This window comes from Cervus elaphus, chromosome 5, assembly GCF_910594005.1.
Source record: "Cervus elaphus chromosome 5, mCerEla1.1, whole genome shotgun sequence".
NCBI classification, from domain to species: Eukaryota; Metazoa; Chordata; class Mammalia; order Artiodactyla; family Cervidae; genus Cervus; species Cervus elaphus.
The window spans coordinates 127,258,388-127,284,811 of NC_057819.1; the positions used below are offsets into that span (position 1 = coordinate 127,258,388).

Consider the following 26,424-nt stretch of genomic DNA (forward strand, 5'->3'; position numbering starts at 1 on the left):
TCACCGCTGCCCGCCGGTTCGGGGGATAGGGGGAGGGGGCACCCGCAGAAAGGCCCGGAACGCCCCCAGCCCCCGGTTTGTGCCCGTCTTCCTGCACGTTCTCTCCTCCGTGCCCTCTCGAGTTTTCCTCATTTATTTGCTGCCCGCGTTCCTCTCCTTTTCAGGGCCCCATTTGCCGCCCCCCCCCCCCCCTCCTCCTTTTCTGTTTCTACCCATCCATCCACCTGTCTTCGGCCTTTCTCCTCTTTTTCTTGCACCCGCTGGACATTCTCGGAGGTTCCAGGGGGCGCGGTGGAAAGGTACCGATGGGCATCGGGCGCCCCCTCGTGTCCCACTTGGCCCAGCCTGGCCTCGGGCCTGGGAGAGGGCGGACATTCGCCGCAGCACCTTGATTCAAACCAGTTTACTCAGAGGACATTCAGCTTACAGTGTGAAAATAATGTTAAAGCTCACCTGAAAAAAAATAAACAACGCATCTTTTCATTCTTTTCCTATCTACTCTTTACTAGATATGGCTGCTATAAATATAATAATGGATTCACATTTCACAATGGATTTTCTTGAAAGTCAGACTGACAGCTTTGCATAACAGCATGCAGAACTCCCAAGCTACCCAGCCTGGGGAGGCAGAAGGCAGCAGTCTCCTGGCCGGCTGTGTTGACTCAGCGCAGCTGTGACCTCTCTGGGCCCGACCTTCCTCCTCTGCAGAAGGGAGATGAACAGCTGTGCCTGACTTGTAAGTTTATTGTGAAGATCAGACAAGCTAATGCAAGGTGGTGCCTGTAACAGAGCTCGGCAAACAGAAGGCTCTCAAATCATGGGAGTTGGCTACCAAACTGCACTTTGTTGTTCAGTCGCTAAGTCGTGTCCGACTCCTTCTGACCCCGTGGACTGCATCACACCAGGCTGCCCGACTTTCACTATCACCCAGAGTTTGCTCAGATTCATGTCCATTCAGTCAGTGATGCCATCTAACCGTCTCATCCTCCGCTGTCCCCTTATTTCGCCTTCAGTCCTTCCCAGTGTCAGATCTTTTCCAATGAGTCAGCTCTTCACATCAGGTAGCCAAAGTATTGGAGCTTCAGCATCAGTTCTGCCGATGAATAATCAAGATTGATTTCCTTTGGGATTGACTGGTTTGATCTTGCTGTCCGAGGGACTCTCAAGAATCTTCTCCAGCAACACAGTTTGGAAGCATCAATTCTTCCATGCTCCGCCTCCTTTATGGTCCAAATCTCATATCTTTACATGACCACTGGAAAAATCACATGTCTGACTATACGGACCTTTGTCTACAAAGTGCTATGTCTGCTTTTTAATACATTGTCTAGGTTTGTCATAGCTTTCCTCACAAGGAGCAAGCAAATTGCCCTTAGAGAAGGATATTTGAGAAAATACAAAACACACATGTATATAGTTTACAAAATTGCAATGAGAAATAAAAAGCTCAAAGTATTTGTTCACAGCCATAAAGGATTTCTTCTTGAGATGAAGTTATTCATATTTTCTGGAGCTTCTACTGTGGGCTGGGTGCTGTTCAGAGGGGTTAAGTGTTGAATGAAGCTGTCAGGGCTGGTCCACCTGAGCCCAAAGTCCTTTCCACCAAAGCTGTCTAGTCCACTTTTCTTTTCACTGGCTGATAACAATTTAAACTTTTCCTTTCACTTAGTTCTCATGACTTCACAAGGACCACCTCAATGGAGTCATCCTAGGTGTCCTTACACAAGGATTCTGCGTTTTTATCTCCCTCATCTGCAACAGGGGTGCGCCTCCCAGATATTTCCTTCATCCGTACTTTCACGGCCATCAACCAGATCTGAAACTGTCCTCCCGCCCCAACAGAAAGCTGCCCAATCCCCCTCCAGGTGCTCAATCCCACCTCCTTTTTGTGGAACTGGGCCCTGGGAGAGCCTTGGGAACCCTATAACTTGGCGCCCCCCAAACCGTCTCACCCACAAGCATATGCTTCATTGTCTGTCTTCCTGTACCTGGATGCCTCAACAAAGCTGCGCAGCCACTCACCACCCCAGGGTGGGACCAGAGGCAGGGTGAGCCTCTGCAATGGAGGAGGGAGTAACACTAGGTTTTGCAGCAGCTGTGTCTGTGGTGAATCCAGAACATTCATCCCCGCAGGAACCCTGATCCAGCGTCACCTCCCTACCCCTGGCTGGCCTGGAACTAATTAGAGGAGACTCTGGGCAAAGGAGCTGAGACATTCTGGCACCTTGCAGGAGGGTCCCTACCAGCCCTCCAAGCCTTTCTGATTTCCCCGGAGGCCCTGTGAGAAACGCTCCCATGTGTCTGAGTACCCGCAGACAGGCCTCAACGTCTCCATCACTGAGAACACCACCTGGGTCCCAACCCCTCGGACAGGTCTGGGCTTTTTCAGCCTTCCCTTTGCACTGTTTCCAGACCTGGGAAAACACACCGCTGAAGCCACTCTCTACCCCCAGCCCCGTCCTTGCCCCCAGCAAATAAAACCATACATCTCTCTCCAAAACAGACACCTTAGTGTGGAGCTTGGAGCTTCTCTGTGGCCCCATCCCAGTGCCCGGGAAGAGTGCCCCTAGAACCCCTCCTACCCCAGGAATCTGGCCGAGCCCCTCACAAGTCGGGATTGTAGTTGTGGATGCCGCTGGGGCCATGGGCCACCATTCCTTGCCCGGGCCAGGACTTGCACACAGGGCCCATTCCATGAGAGCATTTAGGGCCGAAGAGGGACAGGCCCCTTGGTCATTAAATGAACACACATTAGGCGCCTGCTGTGTGACAAGTTCTGTGCTGTGCTTTGCGGGGGGGACGCGACATCTGTGCCTGCATCCGGACTTCGATCTAGAGAAACGAATTCGTTATTGATCTTTGTGAAAAGAGTCGGCCTTCCCACGAAGACGGCAAGTGAGCTGTAACTGTTGTGCCAGCTGCGGGACAAAACACCGCTAGAGAACCTTCTCTGATGAGGGTGGCAACACGCATCAAGATGAAACCCAGCCGCAAATCCCCGACACACCCAAGATGGCCACCTGTCGGGTCCCCCGTCCCTGAGTTCCACGAGGGCGCACTTCCGCCTGCCACTCCCAACATGGCGGCAAGCGCGACCCGGGGAGGGGCCACGGGCGGAAGTGGGTGTGACAGGGACGGGAGCCGAGAGGGCCATCTGAAGGGAGACACTGGGCTGTGGGAGCCACACGCAGGGAGGGTCGAAGTCATGATCCCCCCGCAGGAGGCGTCCGCTCGGCGGCGGGAGATCGAGGACAAGCTGAAACAGGTCGGGCTGGGGAGGTGGGGGAGGAGGTGAGGGAAGGGGCCGAGATCCGGGCCGGGCGTCTACTCAGGGAGGTAGCAGGAGTGGAAGGGGGCCGGGTACCAGGAAATCGGGTCGGGGCGAGGCTGTGGAGCCGGGATGCGGTGGTCTCTAGCTTCTGGTGATGTCCTCCCCTCCCCCCCCCCCCCCCCCCCCCCCCCCCGCAGGAGGAGGAGACGCTGTCCTTCATCCGAGACAGCCTGGAGAAGAGCGACCAGCTCACCAAGAACATGGTGAGTAACCCCTCAGCTGGGAGGGCCTCCAGACGCTGGAGCGAGAACACTGCGACTCAGTGGTTTTGGTACCTAAAGCCTGAGGGTTCTAGTCTGGGTGGTGATGGGTGGTAACGTCTGGGTTTCTCTAGCAACAGTGTTACACTTCTCTTACACTCTTCCCCTCGCCCGCCCCTTCTCTGAGGATGCTGCAGCCCTCCACTGGCCTGGACTTTCTGCTTTCTGCCTAAGTTCTCCATTCTAATCTCTCTCCTTCCGCAAACATTTAGTGAGACTTACTTAAGTGGGCTGGGTACTGTCCATGCGTCACCCTCAATTCAAGTGTGGGTATCACCGGTGGGGTTACCACTTCTGAGATTACTGAGGGCAGGAGACTCAGCTGTCACTCTGGGGAGCTGGAGGGGTAAAATGAGCCAGAAATCAAACAGATGTGGAATCTAGTCCTTGCCCCTCCACTTATTTGTGTGTGGCTCCTGACAGGTAACTCTGAGCCTCAGTTACCTCCTCTGCTAAAATAGACGATGCCAATCTCCAATGTAGCTGTGAAGGTCATGGAAGCTAATGCATGGAAATGCCTCTTGCACAGTATCTGGTATACAATAGGTACTCAATAAATATGAACTTCCTTTCTTATTCCTAAAAGAGACTGGAAAACCCAAACTGAGTAGCAGATAGAAATGTGGGTATGTATTCAGTAACACAGTCCTCAAGTGCTAGTCCGTCCTTAATGAGATTTAGCCTTAGAGAGAGGGGGTTTGAAGGTACCAGGAATGCATTTGAGGCTACTCTGTATGAAACGAGTTCCTGTGTAGTCTAGGAAAGCATCAGAGAGAACAGAAATTGAAATCTGGCTTTAAGGGGTGGAAGGGAAGCTATCCTGAGGTGATTTTCTAAGGAGTTAATGTAATGCTTGCCTTACCTTCAAATCAAACTTCAGCCAATTTATTTGGGCCACCTCTGATGTATCAAGATGTGGTAGGTCCTGGGGATACAGTGGGGAATAGGTATACCTTGTCCCTCTCCTCTTGGAGCCTACTGTCTAGAAAACCAGAGAAAAGGTAGCAAATGCTGAAGACCTGGCAGGTGGCAGAAGCAGTGCTGGGACAACCCTGAGGCCTGAGAGCAGGGGGCTTCCCCCCGCAGGTGTCTATCCTGTCATCCTTTGAGAGTCGCCTTATGAAGCTGGAGAACTCCATCATCCCTGTGCACAAGCAGACGGAGAACCTGCAGCGGCTGCAGGAGAATGTCGAGAAGACCCTGTCCTGCCTGGACCACGTCATCAGCTACTATCACGTGGCCAGTGACACTGAGAAGATCATCAGGGAGGGGTGAGCTTGGGCCAGAGGGTCACATTCCTAACGCCTCTTGGACCAGTGGGCTTTGGAAGAGGGGGTAGAATATATATGAGCCTGGAGTCCCCTGTGTTAATTCTGTTCTCCCATTTCCAAATACCATTCCCTTAGTCCTTCCTCTTCATCTTCCATCTGCCCAGGCTAATATGGCTCTTCTCCTTTCCAGGCCCACAGGTAGGCTAGAGGAGTACCTGGGAAGCATGGCCAAGATTCAGAAGGCTGTGGAGTATTTCCAGGACAATAGTCCAGACAGCCCAGAGCTCAACAAAGTGGTAAGGGGCCAGCAGAGTGACGTGTGAGGTTGGGAGACACCAATCCCTGCCCGGGTCTCGTGAGTGACACCTGAAGCAGCTGAAAGATAATATAGTAGAATAAACAGAAGTATATAGTACTATGCACATACTACAGACATTAAAATCTCTGTTTCAGGAATTACAGGTATACATTTTGATTGCATTTTAATAATGTAACTAAATTATAAGTTGTTGTTTAGTTGCTGAGTTGTGTCTGACTCTTTTGCAACCCCATGGACTGTAGCCTGCCAGGCTCCTCTGTCCATGGGATTTCCCACGCAAGAATACTGGAGTGGGTTGCCATTTCCTTCTCCAGAGGATCTTCTCAAACCCAGAGATCTCCTGCATAGGCAGGCAGGTTCTTTTTTTTTTTTTTTTTTAACCTTTTAATTAATTTTTTTCATTTGTTTTTATTAGTTGGAGGCTAATTACTTTACAATATTGTAGTGGTTTTTGCGATACATTGACATGAATCAGCCATGGATTTACATGTATTCCCCATCCTGATCCCCCCTCCCACCTCCCTCCCCACCCCATCCCTCTGGGTCTTCCCAGTGCACCAGCCCTGAGCACTTGTCTCATGCATCCAACCTGGGCTGGTGATCTGTAAAAATATGGAACTCTTCACGAATTTGCATGTCATCCTTGTGCAGGGGCCATGCTAATCTTCTCGGTATCGTTGCAATTTTAGTACATGTGCTGCCGAAGCGAGCACCGGGCAGGTTCTTTAACACTGAGCCACCAGAGAACACACATTACAAGTTACCTATGAAATATACATTTAACATTTGATTTTTTATAAATGCATGGGTTTTTTTTTTATTGTAGTGAAAAATGCATAATATAAAACATACCATTTTTAACCACCTTTAAGGGAACAGTTCAGTGACATTCATGTTGTTGTATAACCATTGCCACCTGGCTACACAGAAGACTGACAGGATCAGTACATTGTCATGCCAGTAACCCAGAGGGGACACACCAGTATAACCAGTATACTGCAACCCATCAGTGGGCAGCCTGGACTCAGAGATTGGAATGTCAGGGGTTGGAGAACTTTGTTCTTGAGGGTCTCTACCAAGTTCAGATCACAGAGTGATGAGCTCTGTGCTAGAACTTGGGCATGGGAGTGGGCTAGAGAAGGAGAAGACAAAAAATCTATAACTCCGGGTTTACCCTAGAGGACTTACTTTTCAAGTAAGCAGAAACACTCCAACTCCTCTATTTTAAAGCATCTTTATTGAGATATAGTTCACATACCAACAAAATTTTACCCATTTAAAGTATAAAACTTAGTAGTTTTAGTAATCAGTAATTTAGTAATTTTAATAATCACTGAGTCATGCAACATCCCTGGAATAAATTTCATAACATATTCATCCCCTGTAAAAAGAAACATATTGGCAGTCACTCTTCTTCCCTCACCTCCGCCATTCACCCTGCCACTAGTACTCACTCATCTGTTTTCTTTGTACATTTGTGTATTCTGGACTTCTGTAAATGGAATCACACAGTATGTGACCTTTTGAATCTAGCTTCTCTCAAATAGTCTGTTTACAAGGTTCATCTGTGTGGTAACATGTGTCAGCACTTTGTTCCACTGTGGGGCAGAATAGTATTGCATTCTTTGGATCTACCACAGTTTGTTTGTCCATCCATCACTTGATGATCACTCCACTTTTTGGTGGTTATGAACAGAGTTGCTATGAACGCTTGTGTACATACTTTTGTGTGGGCATGTTTTTGATTCTCTTATCTGCTCTGAATACCTGTCACTTATCAGATACATGATTTGCAAATATTTCCTCTCATTCTATGGATTGTCTTTTCACTTTTTTTTTTGGGGGGGGGGCAGTGCTCACAACATGGCATGCAGGATCTCAATTCCTTGGCCAGGGATTGAACCCTCACCTCCCTCAGTGGAAGTATGGAGTCTTAAGCCTTGGACAGTCTGGGAAGACCCCTCTTTTCGCTTTTTTGATGGCATCATTTTCAGCACAAAAGTTTTTGACATACAATTTAACTATGTATTTTTTCTTTTGCAAACGCTTTTCTAACAACATAAATTAATGGTGGAATGAGAAAATAATCAGCTGATGTCTGTAAGCACCTACTTCTTGTAAAACTCTGGGTTTCACCTGCAAGCATACATTTTAAGAGAACACAAGGGAAAGAAATAATCAGGGAAGGCTCCCGAGCGTTTCTTCTCTGGGAAAAAGGAAGTGAAGGCGGAGGAGGCGCGAGCCCCAGAAGCAGGAAGGGAAAGGAAGGGTATGGGGAGGCGAGGGCTGGCTGAGTGCTGGAGCGGCTGAGGACCCTCATCTTTCCCTCCTTGCCTCCCTTCGCCCCACAGAAGCTGCTATTTGAGCGGGGGAAGGAGTCACTGGAGTCCGAGTTCCGCAGCCTGATGACCCGGCACAGCAAGGTGGTGTCCCCAGTGCTCATCCTGGATCTGATCGGTGGTGAGGAGGACCTGGAGCTCCAGGAGGAGGTGCCCCTGGAGCACCTGCCCGAGAGCGTGCTGCATGACGTGGTCCGCATCTCCCGATGGCTGGTGGAGTACGGCCGCAACCAAGGTGAGGCGGTCCGGGCGCTGGCGGCAGGCCAGAGGGAGTGGGCCTCCCCTTGGTTTAATCCACTTGCATGTCTTTGATAAGGAGTTTAGTAGGAAGCAGTGTGAGCCGTAAATCCCTAGCGTATGTGTCAAATTGTGAATCTAGCAAATCCAAGCGTTTCTTTATATACCTTCCTTTCCTGTTTCTTTCCTTTTTTTTTTTTTCAATTAATTATACAAATTTCAAATGGCACAGAAAGGTTTAGGTGAAAAACAGAAGTTCACCTGCCCACTTCCCTGATGCCTACAGCATAACCCAAAGATGAGTACTGTTAAGGTTATTTACACCCTTCCAAAAAAAACCTTTGTTTGTATGTGAGAGAGAGAGTAAATATGTGGCTGTCTCCCCCTCATTCCCAGGCGGAAGGAAGCACGCTAAACACTCTCCAAAAATTGTTTTCTGGTTTTTGTTTTTAACTTAGTGACATGCCTTGAGAGCATTCCATATCAGTACATGTATATCTGCTTCATTCTTTTTGACAGCTGCGTAATATTCTGTGGTGTGTTGGTCCCATCATTTCTTTGACCTGTTCCAGGAATTTTTTTAAAAACTCCTGAGTTAAGCAAAAATTTAGAAAAACTGATGAATATTCAGTTTTAAGCTACTTAGTCCTCCACATTCTTCTTCCCTTTGGTAATGCATACACGTACCAAGCTGTCAGTGTGCCTTATCACTGTCCCCCTCCTTCTCGAGGACTGGGTCTCAGGGCTGCCTGTACCAACCACACAGGCTTGTCTGTGGCTCACGAACTGCACTCTGGGAGCCGAGGGGTTGGCAGGAGCGATCCAGGGTCTCCCTTGGGATAAGGGAGGCCAGTGGATGCCTCCAGACCCCTCTGCCTCCTTCAGCCAGAGCCTCTGTACTTTGGTCCATTTTTAATGCTGGTGACACATTGGTTCAGAGCTACCATGGCATCTGTATCTTTTTTCCTCACTCATTTGAACTTTTTTTATTTTCTAATTTTCCAGTGTTGATAAAGTGCCAGAGTGAACATGCTTGTCCTGCTTGCTCTTCTTATTTAGGAAGTACTTTGGGTTATTTTCTCAAAGGTACAGTTATCAGGTAGAGCTGTCTGAACAGATCTGTAACCTTGCCATCTTATGTTCCTCTCCGGGCAGATGGGGCCAGTGGACTGACCGGTGGACAATCCTCCAGCTTTTTGTTCTTCCTTAACTTCATTTATCTTAGCTATTTGACTGGGCTATCATGATCCTCTAGTTTTTTAAAATTTTCACTTCATTCACAGCTAAAGAATGATCTGTTTTTTTCATTTACTGACATTTATTGTCTCTTTACTGCCTATACATTGCTCACATCCTTTGCATGCTCAGTCACTGAAGTCATGTACAACTCTTTGCAACCCCATGGACTTTACCTCACCAGGCCCCTCTGTCCATGGGATTATCTAGGCAGGAATACTGGAGTAGGCTGCCATTTCCATCTCCAGGGAGGACTTCCTGATTCAGGGATCAAACCCCGGTCTCCCACATTACAGGAAGATCCTTTACTGACTGAGCCACCAGGGAAGCCCAAGAATACTGGAGTAGCCTATCCCTTCTCCAGGGGATCTTCCTGACCCAGAAATCACATCCTTTGACCTCTTACGAAGTTGAAGCTGGGTGTTAAGTTTGTATTTTTTTTAATCTAAAAAAAATTTCCCTGGAGAAGGAAATGGCAACCCACTCCAGTATTCTTGCCTAGAGAACCCCATGGACAAAAGGGCCTGGGGGTCTATGACCCATGGGGTCACAATTTAGTGACTACACCACAACAACCATAACAACAAACACACAATCAGGCAGATTATGATTCAGGGAAATACCTTTTCATGAAAACGTGGCATAAAATGGAGAATGAAGAGACCTAGCAATGTGGAATGTAGAGTTTTGTAAGAAATTAAAATGTGAGTATAGAATAATAGTTGTTAATATTCAAACAATAAAGTCCATGGCTAAAGGGGAAAAAAAAAAAATTTAACCAGGAATTCCCTAGCAGTCCGGTGTGTTAGGACTCTGCTTTCACTTCTGGGGGCCTGGGTTCAATCCCTGGTCTGGGAACTAAGATCCCACAAGCCTCGAGGTGTCGCCAAAAATGAACAAATAAAATAAAAAATAAAAAAACCTTACTTTCAAAGGGAGCTCTCTGGCGGTCCAGTGGTTAGGACCCTGCTTCCACTGTAGGGAGCACGAATTCCATCCTTGGTCAGGGAACCAAGAACCACATGCTGGGTGGCACAGCAGAAAAAAAAAAAACAACAACAGAAAACAAAACTCACAGCTAACTAACTGTTGGTTCTGTTGGGGGATAGTTTCCCTCATAAGACTTTGCCTGATTTGGGACGAGGACGCATTGGGGGCTGCTAGGAAGAGGTTCACAGGTAGCAATAGCAGGTACCCACTGCTGCCCTGAGGAGCTGTGTCCGGAGGGGAGAGGGAGGGTCAGGGACCTCATCTGTCTCCCGTCTCCCCTCAGATTTCATGAACGTCTACTACCAGATCCGCTCTAGCCAGCTGGACCGCTCCATCAAAGGCCTGAAGGAGCATTTCCGGAAGAGCAGTTCTTCCTCCGGGGTCCCCTACTCCCCCGCCATCCCCAACAAGAGGAAAGACACACCCACCAAGAAGCCAGTCAAGCGGCCAGGTGAGCCCCCACCCGGCCCACCTCAGAACCATCCAGAGGGCCACATGGGACCTGGGTTGCCCAGGCCCCCCCTGGGGTGAGCAGCGTCGGCCCCTCTAGAGCTTGTCCTCACAGTACCCCTGACTGTAGGTACACGGGACAGAAGCAGGTGTCTGCCCACCCAGCAAGGCCTGGTCCAGGGAGCTCCTTTCTCGCGAGTCTGGGGGCTGCCTAAGTGTCCTTGGAGCGGAGGGTCTCAGGCCTGGAGAGGTGGGCTGATGGGCGTGCGGGGGCAGCCACTCACTGGGCGCCCTGGGCCTCCCTCCGTCATCTTGTGGAAAGGCCAGGCCTGCCGCCACCACCAAAACCGTGGAATGGGCCACGGGCAGGCACGGCGGCCTTTACCTTCCAGGAAGCCCAGACCGCTTGACGTGCGTGACACGTAGTTAAAAAGTGGAGAGGGGAGAGTGTACTCTTTCATCCATCCAGAAAAAAAAAAAAAACCCAGGCCATCCTCGCTGAAGGACACAATCGGGCTTTTGGGTTCTGCTCGAAGCTCATTTCCAGCCGTGGGGAGTCGGGGGAGGGTCGCTGAGGTGCGAGAGGCCTGGGCTGCGGGTGTCCTGGGCGAACAGCTCACTGTCTGGCCTTCTTCCCGGCATCGTGTGCCCCGTAGTCTGTGCTCTAGGTAAACAGTGTCCCCGTGTGTCATCTTCCGCCTGGCAAGCCTGGCTGTGTCTAGCTGCTGAGAGGTGTTGCCCCTGAGAGCCTGGGGTCTTCCGGGGTGAGGGACCGCTGCAGACCCCAGGGAGAGAGAGAGCATGAGCGAGGCCGGGGTCTGCTCCCGCCTCGGCCCACCCAGTCCAGCTGCTGTTGCCGGCACATGCCCCGAGGCACGGTGGGACCGTCCTTCGTGACAGCGCTTTCCTTCCTTGCCCCTCAGAGAGCAGGGTTGCCTGTTCACGGTAGCCCTGAAAACCCACTCCTCCTCAGGCCTTTGTTCAGGGTTTGGAGATGCGGCAGAGAAGAGGCTGCCCGCAGGCAGGGTACCAGTGGGCAGGGCATGAGGGAAGCCGGGGGCCCTTCCCCTCCAGCGTGGATGTCCTGACCGCCCCCCGGGAGAACCGACTGCAAACTCTGCTAAGGCTGCCTGCGTGGCCGCAGCTGCCCGCCACACGGGCCTGTCTGTCTCTCTGCCTCGGCTTAGTGAAGCTGTGGGGCTCCTCGGGCCTCGGCAGGCCTGCGCTCTCCTCCCCTCTCTTTCTTCTCCGACGGGCACCCCAGGACCCGGACTGCATCCAGGAGCACTGCTGGCCCTGTAGGGGAACTCCCGCTGGACCTAAAGCAGCCTTGGCTTCGAGCCTCCCGAGAGGACGACCGTAGCTGTGAGGGTCCCTCTGGTTTCCGTGGGGTTTCAAGAGTTGTCAGGAGCTGGGGGTGGGGGGGCTCAGAACTGATGTCGGAAACTAGGGAGGCAGCCCCCTGGGACGTGATTCCCAGCTCTTGAGGAGCGAAGCTGGGAGGCGCAGTGGGTAATGAGACACCGACCTCGGCATTGTCCGAGGTTACTTGGGCACCTGATGGGCTTGGCGGCTGCCAGATCAATGTCCCCAGCCCACATCCACACAGACATGCTGGCGAGGCTCCTGAAGGCCGCGCAGGCCCATCTGTTCCCGCTCGGCTGTGGGGTCAGGAAACCGATTGGTTCATTAGTGGGGCCGCTTACTGCAGACGGAGAACGCGGCGAGACAGATGCTGAACCGGAGCCTCAGACTCGTGTGTTAGTAGCTAATTGTGGTTGGTGCGCATAGAGAGAAATGTCCCACCTCCCCCAGCCTTTTGGGGAGCTGCCAGGACCCAAGCAGCCTCACTGTGTTCAGAGATGCCGGGGTGGGGGAGCATCCAGGAGTCCCCAGGGGAGAGGGACCCGAGTTACCCTCACGGGTGCCTCCCCTGCCCCCAGCTTTGTTAACGAGGCAGTTGCACAGATCTGTTTTGAATGCTGTTTTATTTCCCCCCACGTGTTCTGCCCTGAGCTGTCTCGCTCCCGTAGAGGCAGCTGACCCGAGAGGCTGTGGGCACCGCAGCGTTGTTTTCATTGTTCTCACGTGTGATACTAACTGTTGGTTTTTTCCCCCCATGCCAAGAGCATGCCCCCTTTCCTGCGGCCCTCCCCCTCCAGCTCTCTGTGTGGTGGCCTCTGTTAACTTCTCCTTGGCTTTTGAGTCATTCCCAAGAGCTCTGATGGTTCGGGTCCCTCCCCTGGTGTATGGGCCACTCTGCCTCTGGATCTCCAAGCCTCCCACTGCTGTCCCTGGAAGCCCAGTCCCATTTCACCACCTCCTGGGCTTCCTGCTTCCGGTGGGCTACTGTTTGGCCGCTTCTGGCACTGAGCATGCCCGGAGAACTCGGCCTGCCCTTTGGAGAGGAACCGAGGGCCTCGAGGTGCCCCAGGATCTCCCTTTCTGGGTTCGAGAGCTCCATGACTTGCTCCTCTGTCCCAGGGCCTATAATCTAAGTGCCACTCAGTACTGTTGTTTTTTTTTAAATTTTTGGCTTCTCCTGGTGGGTCTTTGCCCATCTCATCTCCTTCACCCGCTGCACTTCCTCAAATGAATGCAGACCCAGAACCATGAGGGTCACTGGGAGAACCAGGAGCTCCCCTGGGGGAACAAAACATCTCCTCCGGCAGGGCCTCTAGCGGTCCCGGGAGGGGCCCACTGGGAGCGATGGCCACCGGGTGTGCTCACTGCTGGGGGTGGGCGCGGGCCTGGGGGAAGGGGCCGGTGGAGGGCTGCTGCTGTTTTCTCTTGCTCATTTCCTAGGTCTTCTTGTCTCCTCTCTGTGTGGCTCTGGTGACAGGGACGATCCGTAAGGCTCAGAACCTTCTGAAACAATATTCCCAGCATGGTCTAGATGGGAAAAAGGGGGGCTCTAACCTCATTCCTCTGGAAGGTAATCACCCCGTGTTCCTCTCTAGTTCCCTCCTCCTTACCGTGTGTCCACTCCCGTGGCAGGGCAGAGCCTCCACCCGCCCCCCGAGGGCCTCTGGCGCAAGCCTGAGAGGGGCGGGGGGCAGGGGGGTAACTGAGGTCCCTAGGGCCGCCGACCCCGCTGGCTGGCTGGCTCGGGAGCTGCCTTTGTGGTCTCGGCCCAGTCCTGTCTGGCTGACAAGGCTCTGCCCCACCCCCGGAGGCTTCCCGCCCCCTCCCCATCCTGTCTCTGTCTTTCTTGTCTCCTGTATGAACTCTGAGACAGAAAGTTCTCTGTCATGGGCAGCCCTTTCACGCTCAGACCAGCAGTGGCAAGACCAAGCCGGCTGCCCTCTGCCACCCCCCGCCTTCAGAAAGGGGACCATGTGCTGTGGGAGATGGGCAGCCTGTGTCCCCCCTGTCTCCCATCAGAGGGGGACAGCCCTGCCCCGGTGGACCAGGTCCGCCTTCAAAAGAATGACCCTGGGGGACAAAAGGAGCCTGTCCCCATTCATTGGGCAGTGACATTTCTCTAACTGGACCTCTCCTCAAATACGGTGAGACACAGCTCCTGGGGCTGAGCATCAGACTTTCTGCGGCTGCCGGAAACTCTTCAGAAACCCTCTGTGGTCCTCACAGCTTTCTCAGCCTCCGGGTTTGGGGAAACCGGCTCCCAAGGGTGGTCCAGGCACTGCAAGTCAGGCTTGAAACGGCTGTTCCCGAGTTGGTCTGAGGCAGAGGAGGAGCTCAGAGCCCTCTCCAGTACCCCCCACTACACCCCATCTCATATCCCCCCATGGAGATTGAGGGCTTCTTCTCAGCAACCCCCCCCCGCAACCCGAGAGGCAGCCGCCCCACCCCTGGATAAACGCTGCTTGTGTTTGCGGCCGACGTCTCGCTAGGTCACGAGCATGATTTCCGAGTTAAGCACCTGTCCGAGGCCCTGAACGACAAGGCCGGGCCGTTGGCCGGTGAGTACCGCAGCCCAGCCCGCGGGCCGCCGCCGCCGCACTCCCGGCCACCCCCTGGAGGGCCCGCTCCCGCTGCCCAGCTGGCCTCCGCTCCGAGGACGAGCCAGGCCTACTCGCCTCTCTCTGTCTCCCCGGTCTCTCCCTTTCTCGGGCACTAAATCTCCCTGCCTCTCTCCAGACGGGAGTGCAGGCTGGGCTCTCGGGTCCTGGGCCGAGGGCAGAAGCTGCAGGCGGCCCCCTTGGAGGGTAGCGAGCACCCGCACCTGACTCCAGCAGCAGCTCCAAGGCTCTGACCCCCTCAGAGCCCGTCCCTTGGCACGTAGCATCCGGTCACCCGCAGACACCACTGCCCCAGCCTCCAGTACCGTGGAGAGACCCCCCGCTCCTCCAGGGGCAGCTGACAACCAAGCAACCCTCCCTCTGGGGCTCACGTGGCCTGCTCTCCAACTTTGATTCCATGTCAGCTAGCCTCAGAGACCAGGGCCCACCGCCTTTTCATACATTCCAGAAGGCCTGGCCAGGCCGGTGTCTGCCTTCAGAGGCCCAGCATCTTCTGAGATGGCGCCCGCCTCCTTGGGGTGGACATTACCACTTGCCCATCCCTGGGTATCATCTCCCCAGTACAGTTCAGAATCCCCCGTTCTGGGGTCAGACGTGTCTTCTCATAGGAAGTCAACTGAAGGGTCTTCTTGTCCTTGAATCCATCTCCCCAACACCTCCTGTACCTGACACTCTGGGACGGTAATACTGCCCACAGCAGAGCAGAAAATGAAGCTCAGACAAAGGCTGGACTCAGCCCCTGTTTTTCCCCCTCCAACCCTGGCGGCTCTGCTGGAGTCCTCTCAGCTTTCTGCCAGCAGTCTCCCCATCTGCTGCCAGTCTGGCTGCAGCCAAGGAGCTGGAGAGATTCGCGGCCCGCATCCCAGCAGGGAGAGGGGCTACCCCAAACCAGTAGCTCAGGGGCCCTACTGTCCCCCCAGGGAGAGACGACATGCTGGACGTGGAAACCGATGCCTACATTCACTGCGTCAGTGCCTTTGTCAAGCTGGCCCAGAGCGAGTACCAGCTGCTGACGGACGTCATCCCTGAGCACCATCAGAAAAAGACCTTCGACTCTTTGATACAGGTCTGGCCCCGCCCCGCCCCGACCAGACGCCCCGAGTGAGAGCTATCCCTGCAGAAGCTTGCGTCTGGGCCAGGTTCATAGCCCTTAACTCCAACCACTGCCTCCACCCCGATCCTGGGGCCTCTGAACTGGGTGGTGTGTCCTGATTGGAGGTACACTGCCCCCATCACCCTTCCAGGTGCCCTCACCGGCTGTGGGAGCCGGCTGGCTGCCCCTCCCCTGAGCCCTGCCCCTGCCCCCCTCTCTCAGGACGCTCTGGACGGGCTCATGCTCGAAGGCGAGAACATTGTGGTGGCTGCCCGCAAGGCCATCATCCGACACGACTTCTCGGCTGTGCTCACCGTCTTCCCCATTCTGCGGCACCTCAAGCAGACCAAGCCTGAGTTTGACCAGGTGCTCCAGGTACGTGGGGGCAGGGGAACCCTTGGGGACGCTGCCTAGCAGGGCCTCCCAGAAGAACCGCATTCTTGGCCTCAGCCTTTGCTCAGAGGGGGAGCAGCGGCAGCTTCCCCGGAGCCCTGGGTGGGAGGTGCTCTCGGGGGAGTGAGAAGAGACAGTCCCCAGGGCGGGGGCTGGGAAGGCACAGGGCTCTGGAATCCTGTGTAGCCACGTGGCTACATCCGCAGGGCACGGCCGCCAGCACCAAGAACAAGCTGCCCAGCCTCATCACCTCCATGGAGACCGTGGGAGCCAAAGCGCTGGAGGACTTCGCCGACAACATCAAGGTGCCCCTCCTCTGTCCACGCCACCCAGGCCGGCTGGCGGGGCTGTGGGCAGGGCCACTGGGGACCGGGCTCAGGAACTGCTTCTGAGAGCAGGCCTCCAAGCGGGGCGGGCCTGCCCTGCAGGGAAGCCGGCCGGCCATGCTGCCAGTCGCCTGTCAGTACCCACGGGCCTCCCTTTCTTTCCCAGGGGGCCCACGGGCCTCCGTTTCTTTCCCAGGGGCTCCAGAGGCCCCACCGGAGGCATCAAGCTCCTGTAGGTCCGTCTTGTTCGCTTTTGTGCCCGTTGGGGTGTCCTGACACCTGTCTGCCAGGAGGTGGCGCTGTGGGCCCACAGGCTGGGGCCTGCTTAGGCGCTGTTTCAGGGACTCAGGCTGTCTCTCCCACAGAACGACCCAGACAAGGAATACAACATGCCCAAGGACGGCACCGTGCACGAGCTCACGAGCAACGTAGGTGCTGCCGGGGGCTCCTGGGGTGCGGATGGCAGGTGGGCTGGGAGGTGCTGCGTGCCCCTGCAGACAGGGCGTTTCCCCAGAGGCCAGACCCACAGGGTGAAGCAGGAAGCTTGCTGACACCCGTTTCACCAGGCAGCCGCCTGCCCTCACCTGTCCTGGAACGGTCAGAGGGGATGCACCGTGGGGGCTGATCCAGCCTTTGGGTCCTGCCCTTGACCTACTTGGCCCCGCTTTCTCCCCACGCAGGCCATCCTCTTCCTGCAGCAGCTCCTGGACTTCCAGGAGACAGCGGGTGCCATGCTGGCCTCCCAAGGTACTTGACATCTCCCAGCGGGGACCCCCCCACCCCATTCCTCCCTCCGGGCTGGAGACTTGGGGTTAGCCCCCCAGGGGGCAGTGGCCCTCTCTGGAAGAGGAGATTCCCCTCGCCCTGGGGGTTGGAAAGGAGATGTGACCTGTGGCGGGACCCCGCCTCCCAAGCCTCTTGGGCCATCAGACCCAGCATCAGGAGAGCGGGGGTCTGACCACCTGCCCTGGCCTCCGTCCCCTCCCGGCTCCCTCTGCTGTCCTCGCCCTGGAGCGCAGAGCCCACTTGTCTGAAAGTGTCTTTCCTGCCCTGCTGCCCCCTCCTTCTGCATTTCCCCACCTCCTCTTGTGTTGCCTGTCCTCCTACCTGGTCTCACATGGCTGAGCCTTTGAGCGGGCTTGGCTGGCATCTCAGGGCCAGCCTGGTATCTTCCGTGATGGGGTTGGGAAGTCAGCACGTGGGGAGGCGCGCGCTGAGACCAGCCCTGGGCCTTCCCGTACCCCGCATCCGGGGGGCAGCCTCTGGCCTGTCATTCTCCCGATGTCCACTTTCCAGTGTGTCCCTAACCTGCAGGGGTCCAGCCTGGGCTGTCCTGCTGTCTCTGTCCCGGCGTTGAGGGGCGTGGGCTGCTTGGCTCGGGTGTGGTGGCCGTCTCTAACCTGTTTTGCACTTTGCATCTTTCTCCCTCCTTTGTCTCCCCCCTTCCCCTCTGTGCGCACTGCCTCTCACTGCGTAGTTCTTGGGGACACATACAATATTCCTTTAGACCCCCGAGGTAAGCAGCAGGGCTTGGCAGCCCCATCCTCCCCCTCTGAAGCCCCGTGGGTGAGGTTCCCTGGGGACAGAAGCCCCTGGACAGGCTCAGGGCCCCAGTCGGAGCGGGGTCAGAGGGGCACGGTTCCTTCAGGGTGCTCCTGACCCTCTCAGCTCCCTGACCACCAGTTTCTGTCTCTGGGCTTCTGCAGACAGCATCCTGCTGTGCCCAGCACCCTGACTACACCCTTTGGGCTGGTCCAGCACCTCCCTGTCCCCTTCTTCCACTCCCCACCTCCTTGGCTGCCTGCTCTCTGTGGGTAGGACACCTCTGGTCTAGTAGAGGAGGTTATGGGCAGTAGGGGAGAAGGTGGAGAGGCAATCAGGAGCCTATTCTAAAACTCTGCTGCTAACAAATTGGATACGTGGGCCTTGTAGGTACCATCCAGCATGGGTCAGGGACAGGGGCTGTCCCACGCCCATCCTGCCCATCTTTCTGCTGGTCCTTGGGGGTCAGCTCATTAACCCCACCACCCAAGACCATGGAAGGGCCTCCCTGGATTCCAGGAAGAGTCCTGGGAAGCTCTCCCCTCGGTTGGAAGGGAGCCCCGTAGCACAGGATATACATAGCTCTGTCCGAGGAAGCCTCGGGCCCCTCCCAGGGTTTCCCCAGCTGCTCCCCGGGCCGAAGGGAGGCCAGAGAGGGTCTTGGCCGCTGCCACCGCTGCGGTAACAGGACTTCTCCTCTCACAGAGACCAGTTCCTCCGCCACCAGCTACAGCTCTGAGTTCAGCAAGCGTCTGCTGAGCACCTACATCTGTGAGTGCTCCCCACCGGCCAGTAGCCCCGGCGCCCGCCCTCCCTGCCTTTTCCCTCCCTTCTCCTCTGTGTGTGCTCCTGCTAGTCCTGGTCCTACTCCTGAGGGCCCCCCCACCCCACCCCGACCTTTAGAATTGCAACCTAGCCTCTGGTTGGGGGGCTGTGGGTGCTGGGCCAAGGGCTCCCAAGTCTGGCAGAGTCTTGGGTCCGGGAGGGACAAGGCTCGACAAGTGAGAGTTGGCTTGCGGATCAGACTGCCATGGTTGGTAGGTGACCACATCCTTCCCTGTGCAGGTAAAGTCCTGGGCAACCTGCAGTTGAACCTGCTGAGCAAGTCCAAGGTGTATGAGGACCCGGCTCTGAGCGCCATCTTCCTGCACAACAACTACAACTACATCCTCAAGGCCCTGGAGAAGTACGTGGCCACGGGGGCTGCTCTGCGGCTCTCACCTGCCTCTGCCCGGCCTCCTGGGGATGGCCGTGCCCCCTGGTGTCCCGGTGGGGAGGGCACCCCTTTACTCTTGGTGGGCCCAAGGCCCAGGGAGGTGGGAGGCAGGCCCCGCCGGCAGCCTGTTGGACCTCCTCTCTCCTCTCCCCGCTGCTCCCACCCCAGGTCCGAGCTGATCCAGCTGGTGGCTGTGACCCAGAAGACTGCTGAGCGCTCCTACCGGGAGCACATAGAGCAACAGATCCAGACCTACCAGCGCAGGTGGGGAACCCCCCCCCACCCCGACCCCCGACCTGTGTATCCACCACTCACGTTCCTTCCCAGAGCCTGGGGACGCCGGCCCGGTCAGAGTGGCATCAATGTTAGGGAACTGCTGCCCCATGGACCCCAATCCTCTGCTTTTTAATCACATTTGTGGGGGGGTGGGAAGCCCCCTCCCACTCCCTACTCCTTGGTGGGGAGGGGCGCTTTGCCAGCCTGTTGAAGGGTCGTCTGCCAAGGGTGATGGCTCAGAATGGTTGACTGTCAGAGATGTGGGTAACATCTTGGCCAAGCAAAGAGCAAGGTCGCAAGGGCCCTTGGACTTGGCTGAGCCTCGCTCTCCGGGGCTGTCTCTGGTCCTCTCCTCCTGTTTCCTAGTTTGTGTGTCTCTTTCCCTTTGGGTGTTTCTTCCCTGTGACTGTATCTCCTTCTTCCTTCCTGTTTATCTGTTCTCTGCGCCTCCTTTGTCATCTGCTTCTCCATCTTAATTGGCCGTGATACCGACGTGAAGTGCAGTTGGTAGTGCTTGATCAATTTATTGAGTGCTCTGTTTCCTGTCCTTAATTTTAAAAGCGAGCAGCTTGAACATTTTTATTCCCAAGGTGGGGAAAAAAAATCTCAGCTGTGTTCTGCTTAGTTTTGGCCCGGACTGATCCTTGCCCTCACCACCTATCCCAGTAGATCAAGAGATTTTTTAAAAACAAAACCATCCAGCCCCAGGAAAGGGAGCAGGCGCCTGAGGCTGTCCATTTTCTGCCCTGTGCTTCCCTCCCTGCCTGGCAGTTGGTTAAAGGTGACTGACTACATTGCCGAGAAGAATCTACCTGTGGTCCAACCTGGAGTCAAGGTGGGCTGAAGGCCTGGGCTGGGATGGGGAGGGATGGCTAGTGCTTTGTGTTGTCTCTCTGGGAAAAAAAATAAACAGCCAGGATGAGAAAGCAAGGATGCCTGTGGCCCCGAGGGCAGAAGGGAAGGAGGCTGGGTGTGGGTGTCGGGGGAAGGAGCCAGGGGCAGGGCGCCTCTGCTCTGAGCTCCACTTTGTCTGCCATCTCCCCTCACCCCCCAGCTTCGGGACAAGGAGCGGCAGATGATCAAGGAGCGTTTTAAGGTAAGTCAGGATCTTCTCCCCTCTGTCAATTGATGCCGCTCCTGTAGCAACACAGACCCAAACATTTGTCTCTGGGTCACTGCTATTTCCCCCTGTTTGGTGGCCAGGGTTTCAACGATGGCCTTGAGGAGTTGTGCAAGATCCAGAAGGCCTGGGCGATTCCCGACACGGAGCAGAGGGACAAGATCCGCCAAGCCCAGAAGAGCATCGTTAAGGAGGCCTACGGGGCCTTTCTAAGCAGGTGAGCTCTCCACCTCTGCCTTCCCAGCCCCACGCGCCCCCTCTGCCCCAGCCAGACCTCTGGGCTCTTTTCCTTGAGAAAACATGGAGAAAGGGTGGTGGGTTCGGGTGGCAGACCCAGTGCCCATGGCTTTGGTGTGGGGCCAGACCAAAACATGACTGAGGGGCACCCCGTTAGGAGGGCCTTAGGCTGAGGCAGAGCTGGGGAGGGGCTCGGACTGCCCCCGCTGACCTCAGCGCCTGGGCAGGTATGGCAGCGTGCCCTTCACCAAGAACCCGGAGAAGTACATCAAGTACCGCGTGGAGCAGGTGGGGGACATGATCGATCGCCTCTTTGACACCTCGGCCTGAGCGGCCGCTGCCCCTGCCTGGCTCTGCCAGAGCAGCTGTGTCACTGGACAGATAAACAGGTGTGGACTTGCCTCTGGGCCGGGTGAGTGTGGCGTCCTTTGCGACAGGGGCCTTTCTCTGCCACCCGGCCAGGGGCCCCGCCCCCAAGTCCTGGTCTGCCCTTCCTCTCGCAGCCCCCATTCCCTACCCAGGCAGCGCTCTCCCAGGACTTTGGGGTTCCTCCACACCTTGGGGTTCATGACCCTGACCACAGCCTGCAGCAGCCATGGGATGGCTTCAAGAAGAGAAGGACAGAGAAGGGAGACGGAGGTCTGTGCCCACAGCTGCCTCATGGGACGGGAGGAGGAGGGCTGCTGAGTAGCCCTGCCTCGGGCCAGCTCGGGACTGGGGTGGAGAACGCCCTTCAGCCCAGGCCTGAGGGTCGGGCTCAGAGGAGCAGGCCACACCACAGCCCCAGGCCCTGCAGAAAAGCAAGGGGGTTGACCTGCTCTCAGACTCAGCGCAGAAAATGCCTGCCCCATCCCCACAGTCCTGCCGCCTGGGGGGTTCTGCCCCCGAGGTGAGTCCCGGTGTCTGGAGTAGAAGTGCTCTCCCTGCCCTCTGAGCACTTGGCCAGAATTCACAGAAGGGGTCCTGACCGTCCCGGGCCTGTCTCTGGGGCTCCAGTGCTCCTGGCCCGGGGCCAAGCAGCAGCGGTTGCAGGAGCAGTTAGGTGGTGTGTGGGGACGGGGTGACCAGCAGACAGTGGTGAGACGGTCTGGAGCAGAGCAGGGCTCGGGGACGTGAGATGGGGCCCCACCTACTCCAACAAGAGTGAACAGCTGAGTGCAATGAAGCCAGACTCCAGAGGCGCCCTTGCCCTGGGCTGATGTGTTTATTCCACACTCCTTGCTTATGTGCTAACAGGAAGGAGAGGTCGGGGTGGCCTGGGGTCCTCCAGGCTGAGGGGAGAGAGTCCACTTCCCTCCCCCTCCAGAGGCCCCGTCACAGCCCTCGCCCCCCACGTCTGCAGCCCCGGGCCCTGCCTGTTACAGCCTGGGCTGCCCGCCATGGGGTGCAGCCGCTCCAGGGGCTGGGTCGGACTTGCACGTCGCCCACATCCAGAGCACAATGAAGATGAACTGGCTACACGCCACCCCCACCACATACACCTGGAAGAAGATGTGGTCAGCAGCCTCAGCCCAGCTCCTCCTGGACCCCTTCCCTGCTCCGGGGGCTTCTGTGTGGACAGGAAGAGTAAAAGAAGACATACTGCACGCTCTGCATGTGCACAAGGGTGAACCCCAGAGAGTGCTAGTCTGTGTCCCCCTGCATCAGAGTCACAGCTAATGAACATTCGGGTCTGGCCCCTTCTAGATCATTGTGAGTTGAAGAAATGCCCTCTGAGACAGGCTGTACAAGGCACAGGGTTATCCTGTGCTAAGTCACTTCAGTCGTGTCTGACTCTGTGTGACCCCACGGACTGTATCCCACCAGGCTCCTCTGTCCATGGGATTCTCCAGGCAGGAATACTGGAGTGGGTTGCCATGCCCTCCTTCCCGACCCAGGGATGGAACTCACGTCTCATGTTTCCTGCATTGGCAGGCGGGCTCTATACCCCTAGTGCCACCTGGGAAGCCCAGGGAGTCTGAAGTCACTGGGCCTTAGGGAGGCTGATTCTGCTCCCTGGTCCACACCTGCTGCTTCCAAGCGCAGCCACGGTGGAGTCCGGTCAGCGGAGCCGGCAGAGATGGGTGCAGGAACCTCTAAAGAGCCCGGTGACCTGCAGCCCCAGTCTGCCAGCTCTGCCCCTAGGCCTGCTCCTCCACCCACCAGGAAGGGGCCCCAGCCCTGCCCACCTTCAGGGTTAGGCCCTGGCTTCCCATGGTCTTGCTGCTCCCCATTCAGCACTGGATTGCAGCTGTCCTCTGCCCTGAGGTTGCCCCGGGCTAGGAGCCCGGCCAATAGCACAGTCTCGGTGGTGCTGACAAAGAGCAGCAGCAGCAGGACGGTGAAGTAGTAAACTGGAGAGGGGGTGGAGAAGAGAGGTCAGGAGCCAGGCCTGGCCTCGCGGGCCCCGGGACCTGAGCAGAGGCCCCGGGCCGAGCGAGGGCAGGGGCCTTACCTAGCAGCGGGTTGCAGGAGGAGGAGCTGGGCAGGGCCTGCATCATGGAGGAGTGGAAGACAAGGTAGCTCAGAAGCAGGGTCACCTTGTAGGCGATGCGCTCAGTCTGGAGGGGCAGCAGCCCCCCACACAGGTCAGCCAACAGCAGCGCCTCCCCGGGGACCAGGAGCGTTAAGATGGCCTTTAGCGCTGTGTTCTGCAGGCGCAACTGGAAGGAAGACAGGGCGTTCCCGGGGTGGGGATAGAACAGTGAGCTCATGGCCTCTGGCTGTGCATCCCCAACACCCTCCTCGGCCCTCGGTAGCCACCTCCCAACTCACCGTCACCTGGAAGCAGGGTACCAGCTGCTGGGATGGGATTTGGATTTTCAGATCCTGAACCATGAACTCCCTCTTGACACTCACAATCTCGTTCACCGCGTGGACTTGGAACTCCAGCTCCGTCACTGAAGCGGGAGGGGTGAGAATGGTGAACTCAGAAAGAAATACCCTGTGCCTCCATGTCTCTTGGGAGTAGGGGCAGGGATGGACTGGAGCCCGGGGATGATGGAGCCCTCAGATGGTTGCTGGGGGCAGACTTGGAAGCTGGTCTGTCCAAGGGCTTTCCAAACTGATTTTGCAATACCCCAAGTTTTCTCCACTTAGAGGAAGGGCCATCTCAGAGTCCTAAAATGAATTTTCATTGTAAAAATAAACGCACTTTGCACCACTTCACAGAGGGGCAGGGGACATGGTCACATACTCACTCACCGGTATATCATCTCACACCTGAAATACTCGGATTCATGGGGTGGCAGCTGTGGTATTTCCCAGAGGGGAGGGATGGAAGGGAAGGTGGGACTACGCTGCCGAGATGAACATCACCTGCTGAGTTTGTGGGATATTCAGTGGGTGGCTCCACCTTCAGGATGTTTCCAGGAGCGAGGCTGCAGCAGCCTGCGGCTCTGGGCTGGACACAAATGTGCAGTTTGGCCCTGGCTGCTGGGAGCTGTTGCTTTGGGGGTGAGGGAAGAAGATGAGGGGCCCACAACCTACAGCAGGGGAGGACCGGGAGATGCGGCCGCTATTCCAGTGGGAAGTATGGAGTGAAAGAAGCGTGCCCAGGCCCCCTAAGCCGGGGGGTGGATGGGTGTGAACACAGGCCCGGTCCCCCAGGTCAGGCGTTAGCTGGGGGCCAGAGGCTTCCCCTCCCCTCTCCCCTCATCCCCCAGCTCCGTCCTGTCAGCACCAGTGCTGCTGAAAGCGAAGAAGCTGAGGTGGCAGTCGCTCTGGTCCCTGGGGAAGTGGAAGAGCTCAAAGTCGCAGTTGGTCTCCGTGGTGAGGGCCAGGTGGATCTCGATGCGGCCGTCCCTGTCTACTCGGGCCTGCGGGTTCTTGTCCTGCCAGTTCACCCAGAGGCTGCAGAGGGACGGGCACCCCCTCAGAAGGGGGAGGAGGGGGGACCCCAGCATGTTCCCAGCTGCCATCCACTGCCCTTGGGGTTCTAGAAGGTAGGGCCCCACAGGGCCCGGGAGTCGTGCCAGTGGTCCGGCGGGGCCACCAGGAGGGGGCTGTTCAGTAAGAGGACCTCCCAGCTCCAAAGGAGTAATAGCGAAGACTGCGCCTGGCCCGTGCTGGGGAAAACACCCCCCGCCTCACTTACGCCTCCCGAACAGTGAGTCTCGGCATCCAGAGCACGTCCCAGGGCAGCGTGACTGTGTTCTGCTGGTGCCCAGTTGAGTTCAAGGCCAGGCGTGTGTCCAGCCAGGACTGGGGACACAAGGATGCTACTAAGGCTCCCTCTCTCCGTGTATATGTGCCCCTGGGCTTAGCAGGTTGACAAAGGCCAGTACTTCCGTGCTGGACGCACAGGGGTCTCTCCCTTCCTCAGCCCCCCCACCATGGATGCTCACCAGCCGAAGCAGCAACGTGGAGGACACTGTGTACCGGAGGATGTCCTGGGGGGGAGGGGGGAGCAGTGTGTCACCTCGGGGGTGGGCGCCATGTGGCAAGAAGGCAGGAGACCCGGGCGTTCACTAGGCTGAGTCCTGTTCCATCTCCAGCTCAGTACTTGGGGGCCCCCGGGTCCTCAGGACACTCACCACGTTAAACACGTTGGACACGAACACATGCACATCCACCACCAGGGGCTTGCTTCCGTTGCTCGGAATCTGGATGGGATCCGGAACCTCCTGGGGCGAGTTGAGGTTGGAGAAGGATGGCCAGTCTGAAGGATGGAGGTCGAGGTCACCCTGTGCCTTGGGACCCAAATCCCAAAGCTCAAGGCCTTATGCTATCTACCTACCAAACGCTGGTGCGCTAAAGCCCTGCTGATGAGCCAAAGGCTGAGTGGTTCCCAGCCCGAGGAAGGCGAGATGGAGCAGGAGCCGCAGGGCCATCATGAGAGGCTACGCGGAGGGGCTGGATGGAGCAGCAGCGCCTAGGCTACAAGCTCTATTTCAGTCACTTCTCTGGGGGACTGGGCAGTCGGTTGGAGGCAGTTGTTCTGTGCAACGACCCTGGAGCCTCGGACTCGGCACACCTGCACCCCAGGTTCCGCAAACACCCAAAGACAAAGCTCGGGACCCAGCCCTGCCCAGCTTGCATCTGCCCAGGCTTCCAGGTCCCTGCTCCATTTCCACCACCTGGAACCACTGTTCACATTCAAGACGCCAAGCAGATGAGGCAAGCATGGGGCCCCTGCCTAAACACACACACACCTTTCCCTGACAAGGTCCTGCCAATCTGGGCAGGTGCAGCCTGGGTTTCCACAGCAGGCACCTGCCTGGCTAAGTACCCAAACCCTTACCACAGTGCTCTGTGTCCAACCATGTGAAGGTGGCACACCCTTGAGGGTTTCCCTGCCTCTCCTCAAACAACTCATTTCATGTAAAAGGCCTTGGCTCAAGGACTCCAGAAGTGGGGCAAACCTGGGGACAGGTAGAGGCTAGCTTCTGACCAAAGCCCCTGGGGTATTTCTGTTTCCCGCGGGATTCTCAGGCTGCCCCAGGCCAGCAGTGCCTTAGAAACGCCACTGTGCACCCTGGAGCAGGACCAATCGCTGTGGGGGTGACTTTCCTAACCTAAGGATAAACCTGCCTCAGAGACCAGGTCCCAGACAGCTGCAAGGAGGGAAGGAAACTCAAGGGCTGAAGGTGGTTAGGTTGGCGTGACTCCATAGGGCCTCAGAGAGCTGGCAACAGGCGAGGACCCGCCACACGCCTGTACACAAACGCTAATGAGAACACATAGTGTCCAAGTCTGCCAAGCCTGTCATCAGCTGACTTGTCCAGCGCGCTCCAACAGTCAGCTTGCTTTTGTGCGGCTCACTGGCAGCTGGTGTTTCCTCGGTCTATATACACCTGGCGCGTCCAGATGACCACGTGCAAAGAG

General features: G+C 56.4%; 2 protein-coding genes and 1 non-coding gene across 7 annotated transcripts; 1 reads left to right on the forward strand and 2 right to left on the reverse strand.

Moving 5' to 3' along the window:
* The first annotated feature begins 3,089 nt into the window (after positions 1–3,089).
* On the forward strand, positions 3,090–23,766 carry EXOC7 (exocyst complex component 7). 5 transcript variants are annotated; one of them, XR_006341396.1, is made up of 21 exons: positions 3,129–3,265; positions 3,469–3,534; positions 4,678–4,862; positions 5,053–5,158; positions 7,533–7,755; positions 10,267–10,434; positions 13,276–13,368; positions 14,288–14,356; positions 15,337–15,482; positions 15,732–15,884; positions 16,109–16,207; positions 16,594–16,656; positions 16,909–16,975; positions 18,476–18,541; positions 18,836–18,956; positions 19,155–19,250; positions 20,034–20,097; positions 20,317–20,358; positions 20,466–20,599; positions 20,847–21,008; positions 21,856–23,766. XR_006341396.1 is itself a non-coding variant. In XM_043905455.1 (20 exons), exons 1-20 carry the CDS (start codon positions 3,206–3,208, stop codon positions 20,947–20,949), a joined length of 2,124 nt encoding a protein of 707 aa, XP_043761390.1. In that variant the 5' UTR covers positions 3,090–3,205; the 3' UTR covers positions 20,950–21,026. The 5 variants fall into 5 exon arrangements, 4 of the variants coding, with proteins under 4 accessions (XP_043761390.1, XP_043761391.1, XP_043761393.1 ...); XM_043905455.1 differs by lacking the exon at positions 21,856–23,766 and having other exon boundaries at positions 3,090–3,265; positions 20,847–21,026; XM_043905456.1 differs by lacking the exons at positions 14,288–14,356; positions 21,856–23,766 and having other exon boundaries at positions 20,847–21,026.
* Positions 5,788–5,894, reverse strand: LOC122695778. The gene has a single exon (XR_006341532.1). It is a non-coding gene; the product is annotated as a U6 spliceosomal RNA (small nuclear RNA).
* Positions 21,022–25,430, reverse strand: ZACN (zinc activated ion channel). Its single transcript, XM_043905460.1, has 9 exons — positions 25,337–25,430; positions 25,134–25,258; positions 24,945–24,989; positions 24,695–24,801; positions 24,281–24,450; positions 23,374–23,498; positions 23,054–23,261; positions 22,788–22,952; positions 21,022–22,168 (listed from the first exon to the last, which is right to left on the reverse strand). Exons 1-9 carry the CDS (start codon positions 25,428–25,430, stop codon positions 21,978–21,980), a joined length of 1,230 nt encoding a protein of 409 aa, XP_043761395.1. The 3' UTR covers positions 21,022–21,977.
* Between the last annotated feature and the right edge of the window lie 994 nt (positions 25,431–26,424).